This window comes from Nematolebias whitei, unplaced genomic scaffold (genome assembly GCF_014905685.2).
Source record: "Nematolebias whitei isolate Nwh7 unplaced genomic scaffold, NemWhi1 Nwh_scaf_160, whole genome shotgun sequence".
NCBI lineage: Eukaryota > Metazoa > Chordata > Actinopteri > Cyprinodontiformes > Rivulidae > Nematolebias > Nematolebias whitei.
This window is the reverse complement of record NW_023618705.1, coordinates 1-21,351: the sequence shown is the minus strand read 5'-3', so window position 1 is coordinate 21,351 and position 21,351 is coordinate 1. Positions and strand designations below refer to the sequence as shown.

Genomic DNA, 21,351 nt, shown 5'->3' with positions numbered 1-21,351 from the left:
GAGCTAAATAAAACCTTAAATGGAGTAAATATTAAACGTTTAAATAAGTTTTTCAAAGAGAGAACCAGTCAGTCTTCACAGTTGGAAAATGTAGAGCTCTGATTCCTCGATCCAATAATCAAAAAGCAATTTCTTATTTTACAATGATCTGAAAAGAGCTGATTCCAGCAGTTAGAAACACTTCACTTGTGCTGCACCCTCAGTTATATTTTACAGCCTCGTTCTAAGCAGCTCACAGACGCTGCAGACATGTAAATATCTGTAACTGTAAGGTGACGTCTGCAGTCTTCAGTTTAAACGCTTCACATGAAATGTTCTTTTACTGACGATTTAATGTTCCTTGTTCAAACAGATCAACAATATGGAGTAGTTGTTTTTCAAAGTCTAACAAACGAGACTTGTACCACGTGAGGGCGCTGACGCTCTGCAGCCTTGCCTCCAACCTGACAGCAGTGTTTGTCCCCCAGGTGGCGCGCACCATGCTGCTGCCGGGCCTGCTGAAAACTGTAGCTGCCAACAGGAAGATGCCCCTTCCCCTCAAACTGTTCGAGATCTCAGACGTGGTGCTGAAGGACCAGACCAAAGGTTGGCATCTCCATGGGATGGACACAGTTTGGGGTTCTGCTGCCTTAACAACTGCACCATCATTATAATTATTGGATGCATTATCCAAGCAATGCAATCATATTCACACTGGACTAAAAACCTACTGATTTAGTGTTTAGAAATTAGATTAGATTAAAATGTTAATATTCACACACAAATATCCTAAATATAGTAAAATCATTTTAGGATATATATAACTACAAGCATCTTTTTTATTTATTTTTCCATCAACATTTGTAGTAAATAAAACAAAAGACTTCATTTTGATCTAATATTTTCTAGCTTTATGTTAATAAGTCACTGCTGTTAATTCCACCCCCCAGACGTCGGGGCGAGGAACAGTCGGCGTTTCTGTGCCGTCTACTACAACAAAAGTCCAGGATTTGAGGTGATTCATGGCCTGCTGGACAGGACCATGCAGCTGCTGGAGGTGAAGGCTGGCCGAGGACTGGGGTACCACATCCAAGCTGCTGAGGGTAAGAAGTCTGGGGGGGGGGGCTACAGAAAGACTAGTGAGCTGGGCTTCGGTTAGTAAATATTTTTAGACTGGATTTAGACTGTGAGGAGAAAATCCCAGCAACAGCTTGTTCGTCTAGAAGCTTGTGACCAACAATCAGGGTCAGGAGAGGGTAAAAAGCAGATTTTGTTCAGATTATTTCAATCTGACCAGCGATGTCGTGAACGAAGTATCAGAAATCCTGCTTAGGGGGCACAGTTTCATCTTCAGTTTTTTAATAAGATGAAAATGAGCAAAATAAGAGCTTAGATTGAATCTTATGGTTACAAAATGTGATGTGAGGTCCAAAACCAAACATTTAAATGTGGATAGCTGAGAATAACGTTTCCATGTGATGAAGAAAAAACACCAAATCAAAATAAAAGGTGCAACTGTAAGGAAAATACACAAATATGTGGCTGAACACAGGATATTTCCTGTTTTGTTACCGTATTTTTCGGCCGATAAGTCTGTTTTTTGCATAATTTACATGCCCTCCACCTTATAGGCCAAAGCGACATATTTATGGGTATTTCCCATATTTATAAACTATTTTTTGGCTGAGATATGACCGTTTTCATTCATTCTGTCTGAAAAAAAAAAATAGCAGTACCACTTTCAGCCACTTGATGGCAGCAGCGTAGTAATAGCTGTATGGCATGCCATTGTGTCATGTAATAGGTAAACGTGGCTATAATAATAATAATAATGTCATCACAATGTCAGCACTGTATGTTTCCATACAATGGCGAAATTAGTCTCTGCATTTAACCCATCCACCACCAGGTGGTGCAGTGGGCAGCTATTGAAAGCGCCCGGGGGACATTTTGGGGATGAGACGTGCTGCCCAGAGACGCCACGTGATGTGCAGTGACTGGGGATCGAACCTGGGACTTTCGGGTCCCAAGCCGGCTGCCCTGCCGCTACACCATATCGGCCCCCATATAATCCATGCATCCATCCATCCATTATCTTTACCCGCTTATTCCATTTTGGGTCACGGGGGTCCAGCAATCGCTGTGCAAGGGGCGGGGTACACCCTGGACGGGTCGCAAGTCCATCACAGGGCCACATAGAGACAAACGAGACAAACAACCATTCACTCTCTCACACACACACCTAGGGACAATTTAGAGTTACCAATCAGCCTAACATGCATGTTTTTGGTCTGTGGGAGGAAACCGGAGCACCCGGAGAAAACCCACGCATTCACAGAGACAACATGCAAACTCCACCTAGAAAGGCCCCTGGACCGGGGTTTGAACCAAGGACCTGCTCGCTGAGAGGCAGCAGCTCTAACAGTTGCGCCACCGTGCTGCCCGTGGCTATAATGACAAATTCAAAAAAGTTCAAAACAAAAACAACTGGAACAAAGTCCATGCTTAATAATCCAGGTATACAATCCAACATTTTTCAGTCAGGTCATCTGGACAGTTTCTTTTTTTTTTTTTTTGTGCTGAAACGTTTCGCCTTCAGTCCGGAAAGCTTAATCAGTCAAGGAAACGCACAACAAAACTTCCCCCAACAGCTTACTCCAAAGTGGAACAAACCAGTTCTGCTTGTGATAAGATTGTCTCTTTGGTACGTCCCCTCCTCGATTGCCGGCCCTGTTCCTTGTTGACAGTCTTGTCAAACTGGTTGAAAACAACAAAGTCCATGCTCAATAATCCAGGTATACAATCCAACATTTTTCAGTTAGGTTTTGTTTTGTGTTTCCTTGACTGATGAAGCCTGAAGGCGAAACGTTTCAGCACAAAAAAAAAAAAGAAACTGTCGATATGACCTGACTGAAAAATGTTGGAAAAACAACTGGACTTTATTTATTATATTTTATACTTTCTTGTTTTTGTTCTTGAACTTTTTTGAATTTACCATGTCCTGGATGACTGAGAATCTTCACCAGCTATTAATGACACAATCAGCCTGCCATTGGCTCCCCGGCTTCATTCTGCTCTCTGCTTGGAACCGTCAAACCAGCTCCACCGCCCCGGGGAAATGCAGCTGATTTGACTGTTAAACTGCATTTATTCAGGAAAAGTTGGTCTGAGACGCACCTTTGCTATAATTTCAAGCAAACAATTTTTTTTAAAGTGGTTATCTTGCTAAATTTAAAAAAAATGCAGCAGCTGCTCCAGCTGCGTGCACGCTTTGCAGCAGAGGCAGCAAAACTATTTTTAAAATGCAGCTGATGTTACCCTCAAACTGCATTTATTAAGCAAATGTTAGACTGAGACACACCTTTACTGTAATTTGGAGCAAACAAATAATTGTTTTTAAGTGTTAATCTTGTTAAACTCTTGTTAAAGTCCTCCCTTGCATGCTCCAGTAGCTGCCATTTGGCAGTCCATCGTTTTTTGGCACAACACCGGTCCACATTTCTGGGTTGTCAGCGGTGACGCATAATAGATGGCATGTATATGGCGAAGAGACATATTTATGGATTTTTCAACTTTATTAGACAAATATGGACTTATATGGTGGAACGACGTGTACGACAGAAATTATAGTAATTAGCTGTCATAAACCGAACTATGATGTACTGTAAATCTAAAAAAGCTAAATAGATGAGTGGTTTAATCTCATTATGATCTTGATACTAAACTTAAACTGCAATGTTGAAACATTTTTCTGCAGAGTTGCAAACCTAAAAAGTAAAACTGATTTAAGTGTACTAATCAGAAGTTAGGGCATCACACGGAGCAACAACACATCTGAATTTCATTCACAAATGCAAATTCTCAGATGAATTAACGACGTTCAGGGACTTGAACACATCGTTGCACACTCATTTCCAAATACAAACTTTAATTCCCAACACATCATGTAAATTGAGTCGATTAAATGAAGCGTGAGCGCTCAGCCTCGTCTTTCTCATTCCCTTCATCTGCTCTCATCTGTTGCTGTTTTTCTTCCTCTGCTTCAGAGGAAAAACAAACGTGAGAGGCAGAAAGCAGCTAACAGGTAGCAGTTCAAAACAAAATACAGCTCTAGATTTAAATCCATTTAATTGCCTGCAAAGATTTTGTGACTGCTTTGACTAAAAATTGATGTTCAAAGTTCTGGAAACGTGTGAACGAAGCGACTCGAACAAGGCAGTGAGAACTCACGCAGACATTTTTGAAAGTCCGTCTCGACTGTCGTTCTCTGACACTCGCAGCTCTCTGGCTTTAGCAACAACTTGTTTTTAATGAAACATCTCAAGCAAAGTGTTGCAGCTCTTTGTATCGGATAAAGTCACTCAGTTCTTCTTAGGTTTTCTGTTAGAATTCAGTAATAATTAATAGGCCTGTCGCAATAAACAATAAATCAATTAATCGCATGATAAATGAAAATTATCAACCTCATTTTCATTTATCAGCTTTATCATTTCTTCGTGTCTCTCTTTCTACTGAAGACTGGGGCGGCTGTGGCTGAGTGGTTAGAGCAGTCGTCGTCCAATGTGAGAGTTGGGGGTTCGAATTCACCAGCAGTCACATGCTGAAGTGTCCCTGGGCAAGACATTGAACCCCTCATAGCCTCTGATGTGTGTCCCATCAGTGTATGAATGTGATAAAGCTCTGATTAGTCTCTTTAGAATTTGTTCAGTTAGCTTTGTAGAGATCTAGTGTGAATGGGTAAATGAGGACACAGATTGTAGCATAAAGCACTTTGAGTATCTTGAAATAAGATAGAAATGCGCTATATAAGTACAGTCCATTTACCATTTAAGACACTGGATGACAAATTGCTCAATTCTGGTGCTCTTCACTGACCCCTCCCTGTCTCTTTTCTCTTTAAAATCTGTTTTAACCGTCCAAAATCACATTTTTGGATAATTAAAAGTAGCTAAGCTGAGAAGCTAAACTACAAGCTAAGCTAACAGGCTTTTCGGGGAAAAAAACCCTCCGTCTTGTCGAAGCTCCAAAATTCAGTTGAAACCCATGCCTTCATGTAAAAAGTTGTTTTTCTCTACAAAAAGAAGCTGAGAACTTGTTTACTGATTTTTTTTAATTAAAAAGTTTGTGTGAAAAATGCTATGCTAAAGAGCTCAAACCACACCGAGCGTCCGCTGTTGTGAGAACCAAAAACCAGGAACAAGAGACAGCCCATGTCACAACAAGTCCCCCCCCCACCACACACATTTTTCTTGAAGAGACGCACTTCTTGCTCCCTCACTATCCATCCTTGAGTTCAAACAGTCTTATACTTCCATCCAGTGGCCATAAAAAGTTACTACACACAAAAGTAACCCAACATTTCTTCTTAAATTTGAAATGATTAATTATTGTCAAATTTCAAACAATATTATAATTTTTCACAATAATTTCTGAGACAATTAATCGCCCAGCAACATTTGTTATCGTGACAGGCTTAATAATTAGACCATATAACTTTCATTAATCTGGACATCATTCTCCTTCATTCAGCCTGCCAGAGAAATAAACTTTAGCTTTAGATTCTCTTTGCTCAAACTTGTCACATCCGCTTCTTTGTTTAATGGGTTGATAATTTACATGGAGTTTGAAGGGCCTCGAGTCACTGTGGAGATTTTAAGTGTAAACCAGATTAATTATGACCTTTATTCTGAAAGACCTTTTTAATCTTTAGCCAAACTGATAGCTATGTCGTGACTATAGCATCGTAATATCTACAGAAAGGTTTCACTTAAAAACGACAATGAAACGCTTTGATTTAATTTTTCTATTGCATGTTTCCAAAAGATCAGCAGGCAGGAAGAAATGACTTCAGCGTTTGAAGCATTTAACAATTTGTGTAAATCTTGGCCTTCGTTTGACCCGAGACTTTCATACGTCATTTGAGTGTTGGATTTCTTACATCCGCCTTTTCTTCCCCTTCATCTTATCTACCGTTCCACCCACGTTTTATGCCCCTCTTTCTTTGGCTCGCCTACCTCCAAGGTCACGCTACAAGAAATCTTCCGTGCCTCAGGTGGCCCGTTCAGACTGCAAATCAATGGGCTCAAGTATCAGAGAACAAGAGATGAGAGCAGTGAGGAGAGGGTGAAGGCAGGCAGGGAGAAGATGAGACCAAAAAGACTTTTGGAAACAATGTATCGTGAGAGCGACTGCATGAGCTTTAAGAGGCTGATGCACAGTGACGTATGCCACCGTATAAAAATAAAAGGCCATAAGTGTGGTGTAAGTCACATAAGTTAGGTGTAAGCTTTGAATAAGGTACCAGCACTCTAATATAGAATGGCATACGTTGTCGTATGCTGATGACAGCCCAAAGTTTAATGGCTCTGTTAACATTGGGTCCAGCGTGAGTTGTGGCTGTGACAATAGTTTGTGTTCTAATTTTTTGCTGTTAACATTAATAAAAGGCTCTGAGAGAGCACAGTCCGCTCTGGCTCATGTTGTTTGCATGCTGAGGGTCATTACTGGCATGTCCAACATATATCTGACGACCCTCGAACCTACTGAACGTGTTTATAACTTACAGCTAGTGTATTTGCCAGCGTGTTGGGGTTCAGCTATATATAGCATTCAAATGATGAGCAACTCATCAGTCCTGCTGGATCCATGAAGTTCAGAGGACCACAACTATCTCCACAGAGGTGGAGAATCCTGCTGCAGCTTCCTTCATCAAATATTTGTCTGATGTCTTCTGAGACATGTTGATCAGTTCACTATTACTGACTGGGGGTGCAGCGAGCTGTCCTTTTCATATTTGATGATACAGGATTGTCACAGTATACTTCAACATGCTATGCATACGTTTGGCATAAGCGACACTGAGCTCTGCATGAGTACAAAATGCTGTTCTATGGTTATACTGTATGTTCTGTGTAAGCTAGGGACATTAAGTTAGGTTCAACTCTTGAGCAGTACGGTACGTATACATCCAAATGAGGCTTCCGATTGATGTTTTTATTTCATCTTCAGCATATGACAGCGTGTTGGACGACATCTCCATATGTCAGTGTGTGAAAGGGCCTTTAAGGAGTATGCAGTGTCTGCAGTGTGAGGCAGAGCCTGGGCGTCATGTTCACCCTCTGCAGAGCGGAGCAGTGAGACAGACTGACACAGCACCCACACAGGAGCTTAGACTGACCACCTGATACACAAAACCTAAAAGAGAGTTGAAGTGGACACCGTCTCACCTCATACACGGAAACACAACATGCAACTTTTGATTTTTCCACCATCTCCGCACCGTTAAGCTGATTCCAGACGGTGATTCCACACCACACATGTCAGCATGTCCTAAGCTCCATTACAAGGTCACAACCTGGTCTAAAAGCTCATCCGTCCCGAGGATGTGTCCATCAGCACTTCGGCTACCTCACTGTCACTCCAGGGAAATACATGTCAACTGAGCTTCCGCCTCTTGGTGAAAAGAAAGGATGACATGATGAGTCAGGGGAGCAGAAGCCGAGCAGAACATGCTTAACAGACAGATGTCCGCGTTTCACTTAACTACTGTGTCCAATGGAAGGTCTCGGTCCATTTGTCAGAGCAGAGGCTGACTGTAGTTCCCATTTTCCCTGCAGTTCAGCTATTGATCTTTTGTGCTGAGTGTATTTGTATCTTTAAAGGTTACTTTTTGTATATTTCCATACAAAACTCCAACACAAAGAGACTGAGCAGGTCCTGTATGGTTCAAATGAACCCAGAAATAATCCAAGTATACTTGGACAATATATATTACCCATTATGTTGATGTTAAAATGTGGCCTGTGTTTCTAAAACCTTATATTTCCTCAGTCTACAGCACTGTTTACCTCATAAACGCAGAGTACCACCTACAGCTTATACTTTGAAAAGCACACATTTCTGATGATGAACTCAGCTTAAGTTGTTTAGAAATGAATTAGTATTATAGGAATACCTACCATAGTGGATCAGTTTTGTTTTGTTTAGTTTAGAAATATTTTTTTTGTGGAAGGGATAAAAATTCATCTTGTGCTGTCGAAGGTGGAGGAACGTTTGTTTGTTAGCTAAATATCTGATGAACCACTTGATATTTTCTTGATTCTTATTTTTTAATGCCTGTTGAAAGATGGCCCCCACTATGAAAAACACTGTTCTAAACCAATTTTCAAGTCTCTAAACACTTTAAAAGAGCATAACATGTCATGATCTCAGCTCTGCTACGGCTGCACTCTGCGTTCTCGGCCACGCCCACTTCTCCACTGCAGAACGGAGATGACAGAGGAGGAGCTGCAGGAGGAAGTTTCTCCTCTAGTGCAGCAGGTGCTAAATAATTTAAAACAATTAATTTTAAATAAAAAATCCATGCTGATCGTGCGGCTCATCCATCAATCAGCCAATTATGTCATGTCCAATCTTATTTTGAAAAACCGTGATGGACCAAGTTTGCGAAAAAATGAACCGCAAAGTAGCGAGGGACTACTGTAGTTACAAATTATCAACCAGTTACTGTATGGTGATGCTCTGCTTAAAGCTGGAGAAGAGTGGGTGGAAAATTGCCAGACTAAACTGTAGGCTTTTCATTGAATGATTTGTTATTTAGGATGTACCTGGAGCTATTTATTTGGTTTCCATGGCATCCATGGATGACGTGTGAACCGACACAGCTGCTCATCACCGATTGATATTCCGAACAGACACGAAGCAGCCGAAGCGACTGGTAGAATTTCCCAGCTGTAATTATTCAGCCACCGTGATGAGCAAACAGCCAGGCAGTGGGCTCTGAACACATTAACAAGGCAGTGTGGGAAGAAGCAGTGCATTATGGGAATAGACCATGTTGGTGTGTATGTGTTGCCATAGTAACCCTTGCATCTTATCTGCTGACAACTCTGTCTTTCAGTATAATTGAGTATGTTTGTGAGCAAATTGAGCAATCAGCTGTGACTTCGACTCGACTCTTATTCTACTCATGAAGATTTTTGGTTTATTCAGACTTTGATTTGGTTGCACAAGTTAGAGGTGGATTGTTCTGTCAGTGTGTCATCTTTTTGATCTTATTTTCACTAAGGTAAAAAAAAAATAATTATACTGAATAGCCTGCCCGCAGGCTGTCTTCCTGCTTTTAAACAGCTGCTATGCTTTACAGGCACTTCTAATTTAAATATCACGGTGTCAAAATGGCAATATAGGCCCTCCTCTTTTGAATGACACCTCTTTTGACCAAATGGGTCTATCTATGGTCTCTCCAGAGCCAAGAATATCCACTGCTCGTCATGTGTTCTGACCAGGGACACCCACACTCTCTTGCAAATAAAACTGACCGATCAGCTCTGACGCCTGTTCTGATACTTCAGACATAGTCAATCAAACTCCCGTCACATGGATATGCAATGTTCACAGGCAAAATCTAAAACGGAAGTAGGAAATGAAGTCTGGAATTATTCTTTAGCCCGAGCCTGCGCTCATGCCTCTTTTTTAAAAGGCGGAAGATACTTTACTGTTAAAATACTGTTTTGTGATTTATTTTCAATTAAAACATGGCAAAACGTACTGGAAAGGAAAACATCCTTTAGATGAGTAGTGTTGAACACAACTAAAAAAAGTCTAGTGGTAATGTTTTCATTATTTAATTTGCCTATATACACAAGTAGTGCCGACCTGACGCTGTGTTAAAGTGCATTACAGTTGAAATGTCTTTAAAACTCCACTGCCGAATTTCCATAAACTTGGTGAGAAACGCTTTAAATGTGGGATCAAAATAAGAAAATCTAGGTGAAATGTGGCTTTTCTATACGTTATTCACTTTTGAACAGGGGCCATACACAACTACGCACATACAGTTCAGGTGTAAAGATTGTTGTAATTGAGCACTCTGGATTTGAGTGAGAGTAAGGTTTCCGAATCCGGGTAAGTCTTTACTGCAGTGTTGTTGACTGGGGTAGGCGGGTGGGTTAGGATGTGTGATAGAAGCGGAATGTTCTCTATTCACACAAGGAGAGCTGTTGGTCAGGCTACTTCTTGTTGTGCCATGCTCTCTAAAATAGAATCAAGTGTTTACTTATGTAGGTAAACGTAGATGTTTAACAACCCATTAAAATACACCAGAATGCAGGAAATGACATCTGCTTTATTCAATTCAATTAAATTTATTTATATAGCGCCAAATCACAACAAAGTTGTCTCAGGGCACTTTACAGAAACATTCACACACATAAAAGCCAATTAGTTAAGTTCTTTATCTAAGGAGTCCAGCAGACAAGTTGAATCTTGGCTTCATTGCAGTCTCCCATCCTGAGCAAGCACAGTGGCAACAGTGGAAAGAAAAACTCCCTTTTAAAAGGAAGAAACCTCCAGCAGAACCAGGCTCCAATTTGCAAATATGCAAAATGTTCTGGGGGAGAACTCCCAGACCCCCACCAGTGTGTCCCCCACACATTACAAATGCTTCTAATGCCAATGTTGCAGATGCATAAACATGAATTAATAAAAAATTTCAGATGAGAAAAATATATGATTGCTGTGTGTTTCAACTTCAATAACTACATACTAGTTAGTTACAATATTTATGACAAAACTTCAGAGTGTACTAACTTTACAGAGAGACCAAGCTTTTGAATTTACTCCTAGGCTTTAAGAACAGCGTTTAACTTAATTTGGGTACATTTATTCAGGCGTTTTAGGCATTTTGGGGGATGACACAGAACGTTATTATTGTTGTATTGCATTCAACCGAAAATACCGGTACGTGAAATAGAACTTGGAAGTCCATGGCTTTATGCTTACATCCTCTTTATATTTTTATCAAATGGAGAAATGTGGAATTGTATAAAACTGATCAAAACAAACAAACAAAAAACATTTGTTCTTAAATCATTGGAGTGGCTGATTTTGAGTAATAATGTGAAATATTTTCACAAAAGTCACCCTGACACCTTGACAATTACTGTGAAAACTATTCAGATTATACCAAGCCTATCAAAACCTTTTTCCTACCTGATAATAAAAAGCTTTTCCTTGGAGTGGTTCTCATCTGTTGCATTAGAAGGGGTGCTTTTTTAATATTGCATTTATCTGTAACAACAGATAAACTGGTGATCATTGATCATGAACATGGGTGGAAGTATTGACGATCAAGAAGAAAGGCAGCGTAGTTTCACCAACACACTGTGATTAACTCATGATCTCTCTGATGTACAAGAAACGCAAAGTGAGTCTTCAGATGCTGGGGGAAAAAGCAATGCTTCAGCACTGAAGTGTAAATAAATCTCACAGAGACAAATTGCACCAATACGAAGTGGCAAAATCCCAGGAACAAACGGATAACACAGATGGAGTGTTAAATAGGAATGCAGTGGTAAAATTCAATTCCTCGCTGTGCTTAAGTGGTTCTGATGGTTTTATAAACTTTTACAAGCTTGCAAGAATGTTTTGCTCTGGGTTAATAAATGACAAAATCTCAGGCCCCCTTGGTACTGATCAGGACTCCAATGGACATTGCACAGCCTATTAAAAATGGCTGTATTGCAGCAAATTTGTAAAACCTCCATGAGTTTGAAGGCAATCATCATGCTGCTTTAGCCTTGATAATAACCAAATAGTTTTTGTACCCCGTCACAGAGCTACATCACAGGTACTTTAACCCTGGCTTACCAAAGCTGGCTCTTGGGGCATGGAATGTAACCTTTTTGGTGGGGAAGGAGCCTGAGCTTGTGCGTGAGGTTGAGAGGTACCGACTACTTATAGTTGGGCTCACCTTGACGCACAGCATGGGTTCCAGAACCAATTTTCTTGAGAGGAGCTGGACCTTATTCCACTCTGGAGTTTCCCATGGTGAGAGGCACTGAATTGGTGTGGGTCTACTCTTAGCCCTCCGACTTGGTGCCTGTGTGTTGTAGTTTTCCCCAGTAGATGAGAGGGTAGCTTGCCTGCACCTTTGGGTGGAGGCTCTGACAGTTGTTTGTGCCTACATGCCAAAGGGCAGTTCAGAGTATTCGGACTTCTTAGCATCCTTAGCGAGAGTGCTGGAAGGTGCTCCATCTAGGCGCTCATTAATTCTGTTGAGGAACTTCAATGCCCACATGGATAACGACAGTGCGACTTGGAGGTGCATTATTGGGAGAAATGGCCTCTCTTGTCTTAACCTGAGCAGTGTTCTGTTGTTGGACTTCTGTGCTAGTCATGGTTTGTCCATCACAAACACCCATCCATCCATCCATTTTCTTTACCCGCTTATTCCATTTTTGGGTCACGGGGGTCGCTGGTGCCCATGTCCAGCAATCACTGTGCGAGGGGCGGGGTACACCCTGGACGGGTCGCAAGTCCATCACAGGGCCACATAGAGACACACAACCATTCACTCTCTCACTCATACCTAGGAACAATTTAGAGTTACCAATCAGCCTAACATGCATGTTTTTGGTCTGTGGGAGGAAACCGGAGTACCCGGAGAAAACCCACGCATGCACGGAGAGAACATGCAAACTCCACCCAGAAAGGCCCCTGGACCGGGGTTTGAACCAGGGACCTGCTTGCTGAGAGGCAGCAGCTCTACCAGTTGCGCCACCGTGCTGCCCCATCACAAACACCATGATTGGATATAAGAGTCCATAAGTGCACTTGGCACCAGGACATCCTAGGTAGGGCAGGGTACCTTTCTAAAAAAAAAAAAAAATTGGTATTGTGTCTGTGTCGGTACCTTCACTTCGGTGTCGGTTCCTGGATGGTTCTTTTTTCAGTACCAATTTTGTAACTAACATTAATTCTAACAAGAACAAAATTAAGTTACACATTACAGTACAAATCTTGAGTTTTATTTTTTAACTTTGGTATTTTTCCATACCAAGCAGTTTTCTTACATAAAAATAAACAAATAATTTCCAGGTCAAAATAACACTTGCAAACAAGTTTACTCGTCAGTGTCTAATGCTCACTGCTACACACTGAGGACCTTTTCATTTAGCGGTTTGTCTTCAGAAAAATCAACATCTCTGCTTTCTCTGGACACAAATCAGCCCACGCCTGGCTGATGGTGTCTCCAGCAGTGGAAAATGTTCGCTCTGAGGGTGTGGATGATGCTTGTTGCACACACAGATACCTGGTTGTCAAGTTTGACAGCATTGGCATAGTGTCCCTCACATTTCACCAGTGGTCACTGGATTTACTGAGGTTAGGGTTGATGGCAGACTTCTGTACCTCTGTGTCTCTTCCTGAATCTTCTCTGTGGTTATCTGGGGTTTAGGGCTCTTCTCATCTCCCTAACTTGACATTAGAACACAATATCAACAATAACATGGTTGTGTTATTATTGTTCAAAAACCAATAAGATAGAAAGCTGAAAGATAAAGGCTTAACTGGTCAACAGTATCATTTACAGCTTACTTAATTCCACCATATAGAAACACTTTTCTCCACTGTAGAAAAAGGCAGCTAACTTTTAACAACAAAGTTTGTGACTGTCCTGTGGCCCTCATCTCACTTTTCTTTTGTCTGTCTTCTTCACATCACGGTCAGAGGCTCCTGTGAGGAGAACATTAACATAAACAGTGAACATTATGTGAGCTGTTTAACCAGCTGACCCGATGGTTGAGCACATTTTTACAAGCTAAGCTTCATCTGTTACTGTCAATCTTTAGTTAGCTTTTGATTTTAGCTAGCTACATAGATGGCCATAAAATAAAGCTACACACTACTATCTTAAAGTTAGCGTTACATGGATCCTAGTTTAATTCCACAGCTGCAGTAACGTTAACAAACATAAACTTACCAGCTGAAATCCCAGACACAGCTCCGTCCTCGGTGTGAATTGGAGCCCGGTCGTGGAGATTTTAAATCAGGTTGTTCAGGCTCTAACCCAGGACCACACCCTCCGGTCCCCACTTTTCAAGAAGAGAGCCACCACCCCATCCATCCATCCATCCATTTTCTTTACCCGCTTATTTCATTTTGGGTCACGGGGGTCGCTGGTGCCCATGAGCCACCACCCCAGTATGCCAATTCAGTGGCACTTCTCCCGATGTCCAGGCAATGTTGCAAAGGCGTGTCAAACAAGACAGCTCCACAACATCCAGAGCCTTAAAGAAATCAAGGCGGATCTCTGGCCACCTCCACCCCCCGGAGCTCTACCGCCACAGAACTTTTTACTACATAGGTGACCTCAGCCAATTATAGGGGCATCACTCTCCTTGGCCGTCCTGGTAAGGCCTATTCAGGAAGTTTGATCGTTGGTCAAACCTCAGATCCAGGAGGAACAATGCAGATTCCATCCTGGCCGTGGAACACTGGACCAGATCTTTACCTTCACAAGGGTTCATGAGAGTTTGGCCATCTAGTCTACATGTGTTTTGTGGACTTGGAGAAGTTGTTTGACCGCGTTCCTTGGGGTAAACTTTTGTGGGGGGAGCTCTGCGAGAATGGGATTGGGGGCCAATTCTACAGGCTTCTTAATATACAACCTATACAACCAGTATGAGAGTTTGATTTGCATTGCTGGCAGTAAGTTGGACCCCTTCAGTGTGGGTGTTCCATCTCTGCTATTTATGGATGATGTGGTCCTGTTGGCACCATCATGCCATGATTTTCAGCTCTCAGTGAAGCGTTTGCAGCTGAGTGTGAAGCGGCTGGTATGAAAATCAATACCTCCAAATCTGAGGCCATAGTCTCCAGTGGTAAAATGGTGGATTGCTCTCTTCGGGTCAAGGGTGAGGTTCTGCCTCAAGTGGAGGAGTAAAAGTATATTGGGGTTTTCTTCACAAGTGATGGAAAAATGGAGTGCGAGATTGACAGATGGATTGGCGCAGCATCTGCAGTATTGCAGACTCTGTGATGGTCTGTTGGGGTAAAGAGGGACTTCAACTGTAAAGCGAACCTCTCTGTTTACCAGTCGGTCTACGTTTCTAACCTGACCTATGGCCACAAACTCTGGGTAGTGACCGAAAGAACGAGATCAAAGATACAGGTGGATGAAGCGAGTTTTCTCCATAAAGTAGCTGGACTCCCCCTTAGAGATAGGGTGAGAAGTTCAGTTATCCGGGAGAGATTCAGCGTAGAATCGCTGCTCATCCACATGTTCAACTGGGAGGAAACCCCTGGGAAGACCCAGGACAAACTGGGGAGACTATGCCTTTCAGCTGGCCTGGGAACAACTTGGAATCCTCCCAGAAGAGCTGGAAAAAGTAGCTGTGGAGGTGGCCGAAGATTAGTCTATGGTGGCCAAGGCCAACAAGAATAGCTGTGCTAGTATATTTTCTTTATAGAATGATAATTTTTCTATCGTGGTCCAAACTATGTAACATATCGTACAAGTCCTGGTTTTCAACCATTAAATGCAATTACAATTCTTGGCAATCAGTTTCCTGGACTTTGCAACTTGCTTCATCTTTGCCAGGTTAGGTGGGCATGTTCACGTTGCTCGCTCAGTGCTCCTCCTGTTAACAGTGGCAGCTAGTAGCCACCACTGTTTTCTATTTCCGCCTTTAGGTAGAAATGTGTACCAGTACAGTTTTCATATAGTGCAGGTCTTGTCAATGCCATTTTCTCCTTCAACTTAATAGAAGCCAAAATCTTTCCAAACTCTGGCTTTAAATGTAGGAGAAGCTGTTTTATGTCAGTCAGCCTTGTTATTCATCTGTGTGCACATAATAAACTGTTTAGATACATTTTGTGTTCCTCAGCATGGTGGTAAAACCAATAAATTGTAACATTTTTACATTTTTGAGTTCATTCATAATTGTTCATGTCTGCATCGAAGTACAGATTTTAACCCTCACCCCTACCTGGCATAGACCATTCACAACGCTTACTAGGGTTGTCATCCAGTTTGAAAAAGGGCCTAATATTAGTCAAATAAAGGTTATGTTGTTTCCTTTACCTGTATTTTTGTTTTCTTCTTCTAGACTCCATCTTTTTTCCTGGTCGGTGTGCTGAGATCTTTGTGCATGGAAAGAGCGTAGGGCACCTTGGAGTCCTCCATCCAGATGTCATTAACCGCTTTGAGTTGACCATGCCCTGCTCTGCCCTGGAGATGGACATCGAGCCGTTCCTGTGAATTTTATCTTCTTAAACTTCTACTGCAAACTGTCATGGCAATGTTTTAGGGAAAAAAACATGATAAATGAATTGAACATATTTGTAATATTCTGTTTCTGTGTTGTGGTTTGTGGTGAACATTATCACTTTTCGCTGTTGCATGAAAATCTGAAGCACCAGCATGATGTTGTAAAACTAATTTTTTATTGTCCTCCGTCACGGAGCAAAGACAGGGTATTTGTAATACTGTCTGTCCATCCATGCTTGTTGTGAGCAAAATAAGTGAGGTACCAACTTCCATTTTAGTGTGACTGCATCTATGCATAAAAAATGTTTATTTTGAAAATTGGGTTGACATCAAAATTCAAGATTTATGTTAAAGTCTCTGTTATAGGCTGTAAACTGACACCATTAGTCAGACTGTTTGCGGTAGATATGAGTGGGGAAAATACTGCAAGTATTGACATCACCAGGTGGTGCTGAGCTTTGTTTAGCTCCCTGTAGCATTGCATAGCTCCGTTTAAATCACCATTGTGATTTATGTAGGATTTTAGTGCAGATAACTTTTTTGTTTTAATTAGTGGGCTTGAATTTACTGGATTTAAATTTAATGTTCCAGTAAGCTAATTCTGGTAAAGATTTTCAAAGTTGTTGAAAACACTAATCCCTAAATGGAAAGTTAGTTCCGCTGTTGAGGATTAGCAGAACAGTGCCCACCACTATATTTATATATACAGTGGCGCTTGAAGTTTGTGTAGTCTTTATAATTTTCTATTTCTGCATCAATATGACCTAAAACATCATCAGATTTTCACACAAGTCCTAAAAGTAGATAAAGAGAACCAGTTAAACAATTGAGACAAAATATTATACCTGGTCATTTATTTATTGAGGAGAATGATCCAATAATGCTTATTTGTGATGGTAAAAGTATGTGAACCTCTAGGATTATTGGTTAATCTGAAGGTGAAATTAGAGTCAGGTGTTTTCAATCAATGGATGATGATCAGGTGTGAGTGGGCACCCTGTTTGATTTAAAGAACAGGATCTATCAAAGTCTGATCTTCACAACATGTTTGTGGAAGTGGATCATGGCACGAACAAAGGAGATTTCTGAGGAGCTCAGAAGAAGAGTTGTTGATGTTCATCAAACTGGAAAATGTTACAAAACATCTGTAAAGAGTTTGGCCTCCACCAATCCACAGTCAGACAATTGTGTACAAATGGAGGAAATTGTTACCCTCCCCAGGAGTGGTCAACCTAACTAAAATCACTCCAAAATATCCCCCTCCCCCCTGCTTGACAACTGCTGGCACTAGCATAGCATGCGCAACACAGACATGTCACCTTGCTAAGGCAGGTGACCCAGGGGAAACACTGCAGTGTGGCATCCACCACCTACTTGGATATCTTGGACCAAAATATTAAGGGTTATTTTATCTCTGTAAATTCCAGTCCAGAAAAACACTCTTCTCAAAATCTACAAACATTAAGTACTGAGATCCCTCAGCCAAGTAACATGACTATTTTTACTAAAGGCAGAATTAAATGTTATCAGAAGTTGTTCGTTTGCATGCGTGTGTGTGTGTGTGTGTGGGCGGGGGGGGGTTGCCTGCCTTCTCTTAATTTGAGCTGGTATGCCATGGTTTGTGCATGCTAATGGAAATGTCTCATTACCCATTGATTTCAGTGGCTACACGGCAGAGACCCTCCTCACATATGACGTCCCCATGCAGGAAACCCGCAAGCACCAGTTCCAAACGCACAACGAATCCAAGCAGGCACCCTCACACTCCCCGCCTTCCACTAAAACTGTCTTTGGTGACATGAACGCTCAGGGAGGTCTCAAAGCACTTAATGATTTCCTGGCCAACAAAAGCTACATTGAAGGTTTTGTGGCATCCCAAGCTGACGCTGCCGTATTCGATGCCATCCCTTCTCCTCCCTCACAATCCTTTTGCCACCTCAGGCGCTGGTACAATCACATCAAGTCCTTTCAACTGGAGAGAGCACGTCTCCCATCAGCCAAAAGTCAGTTTGTCCTCCCACCCACTCCCCCTGCCTCGCCAAATGACACCAACGACAATGACATTGACCTTTTCGGTTCTGACGACGAGGCAGAGAGCTTAGAGGCGGCTAGAATAAGAGAACAGCGCCTCGCTGAGTATGCCGCCAAGAAGTCCAAGAAACCAGCACTCGTTGCCAAGTCCTCCATCTTGCTTGATGTCAAGCCCTGGGACGATGAGACGGACATGGCCAAGATGGAGGAGTGCGTCCGCAGCGTCAGTATGGACGGGCTGCTGTGGGGGCAGTCCAAGCTGGTGCCAGTGGGCTACGGCATCAAGAAGCTGCAGATAGGCTGCGTGGTGGAGGATGATAAAGTGGGCACAGATCTGCTGGAGGAAGCCATCACCGCCTTTGAGGAATATGTTCAATCTGTGGACGTGGCTGCTTTTAATAAGATCTGATCTAGATTAAATCATTTAATGGTTTTCTGGTCCTGGCTGTAGTTAGAATATCACAAAAACAGTGATGTAGCTTTTCACACCATCTTGTTAGACTAAAAACAAACCCTTTTTTGAAGGCACCAATAAATGTTCCAAACATCTAATGAAGCATTTTTTTGAAGCCTTTTTTTGACTGCATGTTTTTACCAAGTAGATGTACACATTTCAACATTTACCTTGAACTTGTTGACAGATAATTGGTAATCCAAAGGGAAAATGTTGCAACCAGTGGACTGTCAGAATAAAGTAAGCTGCACAGAAAACGAGCAGTTTATAAATAAAGTCTGACAGGTGCTCCGACCTGCCGACAGATAACTTGGAAGGATGAAAATGGGCGTTGTTAAAGATATCTGATCAGTTAATCTGGTTTGCTGATCTTTCTATTACAACAAGAGACAGAAAACTACAAGAATCACTTTAGTACAACATAAAAACTTTATTCCCATCCAGCCCCAGGATTTTATTTTTGCTCAGCTGTACCTCAGTCACACATTGTGAATCATTCCCACTGTGATGTTCCGCATTCTTACAAAATGATAATTTTATGCATCATAAAATAAATATAAGGTCTGTTGTTGAGATGACCACACTGATCAGACTTGCAGGATGTTTCGAGGTCATAGCAGTCCAAGTAGAGCAAAGAATCTGTTGACCAATATCGAGTTAACGAGTCCAATGGCTGTATATGTGGTGAACTTTGACGGCACTTCAATCTCTTTCCTCCTCCTGGCACTCTCATCAGTTCTTGGCACTCTGTACCAAGCGTACAACACTTTCAGACTCAGTGTTTTCACAATCTGTCTAGTTCCCACCAGTGCCACAACTCCAACCATGAAGCGTGCAGCACCCTGAGCCACAGACAGGGCTGTCAGTGTGGGGAAGGGTACAGGTAACAACCCCTGGGGCTCGAACGTCCGCCCCAGCTGCTGATTTACCCAGTAACCCACCGAGCAGCCGGCGCACACTCCCAGAATAGTGGTGGTATCACCTCTCGTGGTGGTGTAATGGTCCAGTTCAGGGTACGAGTAGCTGAGGACGAGGAGCAGCGACAGAGTAACAACGGGGGAGAAGGGGCTGTTCAGCTGGAAGCTGTCAAAAGAGTCCCAGAAAGGGTACGTGATCAGAATGATGACAGCCGAGATGAAGAAGCCGCAGACGACATCCTGAAAGAACAATGACAGCATTTGTTCAGAAACATCAAGTTATGTGATGAGGTGAGCCTGTCAGGAAGGTCACCGGTTTGACCCCGGACTGACGACAAAATGGGGGTGGGAAAGGTGAAACATCTGCCTCCACCCTCATTTGTCCCACCCTGGGCCCTTGAGCAAGGCCTTAACCCTCACCATCTGCTCCCTGGGGTACCCTAGATGGCAGCTCTGCTCCACACAGAGGGCTGTGGTAGTGTCAGAATGGGCATTTGGCGTAAAAACAATATCCAAGTCTTAGTGAGAGTTCACTGTGGCAACCCCTGAGAAAAGGAGCAGCCAAAAGAAGAAGTCCCCCCTCCACCCCCCTGTTGGCTTATCTGCTCAACTTTAGAGAGAAAAATTGCGACATTTATTCTAACAAGGTTAAGTCAGGTCCTCTGGACGAATTCTTTTCTAACATTTATTCTGACAAACTTTTCTACCAGTACAGTAAATCTGCTGGTTTTGTACCAGAGTGTCTTTGAGCACCAGAACTGAAGCTTTAGTTCTAAACTTAGTTGTGAGTGTTGCCAAATGACTACAACTAAAGCGGACGTTTATTTGATTTTCAGTTTTTAGTACAACCCATGCATAAAAACAGATCTTACCTTTGCAAGTTTCACAAACTCAAAGGAAAAGTTCTGGTGGGGTTTGTTGGATAACTCCTACTTATTTACTTGACGGGTGGTGTAACGTCTGTGATCATGAAATTAATTTCACAATCCAATGCTTTGCAAGCATGGAAACCAAGAGAACAGGTATGAGTCAGACACAGAACCACAGTGATGCACGACATCCGTCCAACCTGAAGGAGCTGCAGCAGTTTGGACATGAAGAACGGACCAGAACTCCAGTGGTTAAACAGACCAAGATCATGGAGATGACTCTGCCTCAACGGCTGCAAAGGACGGCTCTGCATCACAAGTAATGACTTTTGAGGTGTGCATGCACCACTTTTCAATTGTACACTATTTAAAACTATTTTAAACATTTTCCCTTAATTTAACATGATTAATCTGGAGTATTGTGTGTTGGTTCATTGGTTTTAATCAAACTGAAAATCCATATAAAGTACAGGTTCTAAAGCAACAAAGCAATACTAGAAGGGGTGAATACTTTTGCTATACAATGTGTCACTGGATATGGAAGGTATATTTAGGGTATTTTCTTTAATTAGTCTAAAGCAAGAGAACCAGTTTTCATACACTAAAATCATTTTTATGATCTGTATCTGTTTAATGTGAAGTCAAAGAGCTACATGCAAACATAAAATCATTACTGCCAACATCTACGGCAGATTTCCAGGACTGAGAGAATACTTGGACACATACTTTAATCTTGTATTAGCTTTAATTTTTCCTGTCATTGTATGAATACCTTGTGTGTAAGTGTGAAGTGACATGCTCACCAGAACTGAGTGCATTCCAGTGTAGAGACGGCTCAGACACACCAATGACGACAGCGTCACTGCAAACAGCAGACCGATCTCAAACTGGAACTGAGACACACAAAAACACGTTTTAGTCACCTCGCTGATTCAGTGTCGTCAGAGAAAAGTGTCAGTCCAGACTGCTGGGCCTGTTTGTCCCATGTAAGGATAACCACTGGAACATTTCCTTTGATATCAGAGATTTGAGAATGAGATGAAGATTAAT

At 42.0% G+C, this 21,351-nt stretch overlaps 2 protein-coding genes across 2 annotated transcripts in view; one reads left to right on the top strand and one right to left on the bottom strand.

Moving 5' to 3' along the window:
* The window catches only part of LOC119429237 (phenylalanine--tRNA ligase beta subunit), a gene marked incomplete at its 5' end in the record, with an annotated part of 29,762 nt that extends 11,145 nt beyond the window's left edge, over window positions 1–18,617 (top strand). The window contains 4 exon segments of the mRNA XM_037696907.1: window positions 468–585; window positions 930–1,082; window positions 15,870–16,017; window positions 17,693–18,617. Coding sequence (XP_037552835.1) covers window positions 468–585; window positions 930–1,082; window positions 15,870–16,017; window positions 17,693–18,470 — 1,197 coding nt within the window.
* A 469-nt stretch (window positions 18,618–19,086) lies between these two features.
* On the bottom strand, window positions 19,087–21,194 carry LOC119429236 (sphingosine-1-phosphate phosphatase 2-like; the record flags this gene model as incomplete). Its single annotated transcript, XM_037696906.1, has 2 exons — window positions 19,087–19,672; window positions 21,105–21,194. Coding segments are annotated over 2 exons (636 nt in total), but the record flags the coding sequence as incomplete, so codon positions are not given.
* Between the last annotated feature and the right edge of the window lie 157 nt (window positions 21,195–21,351).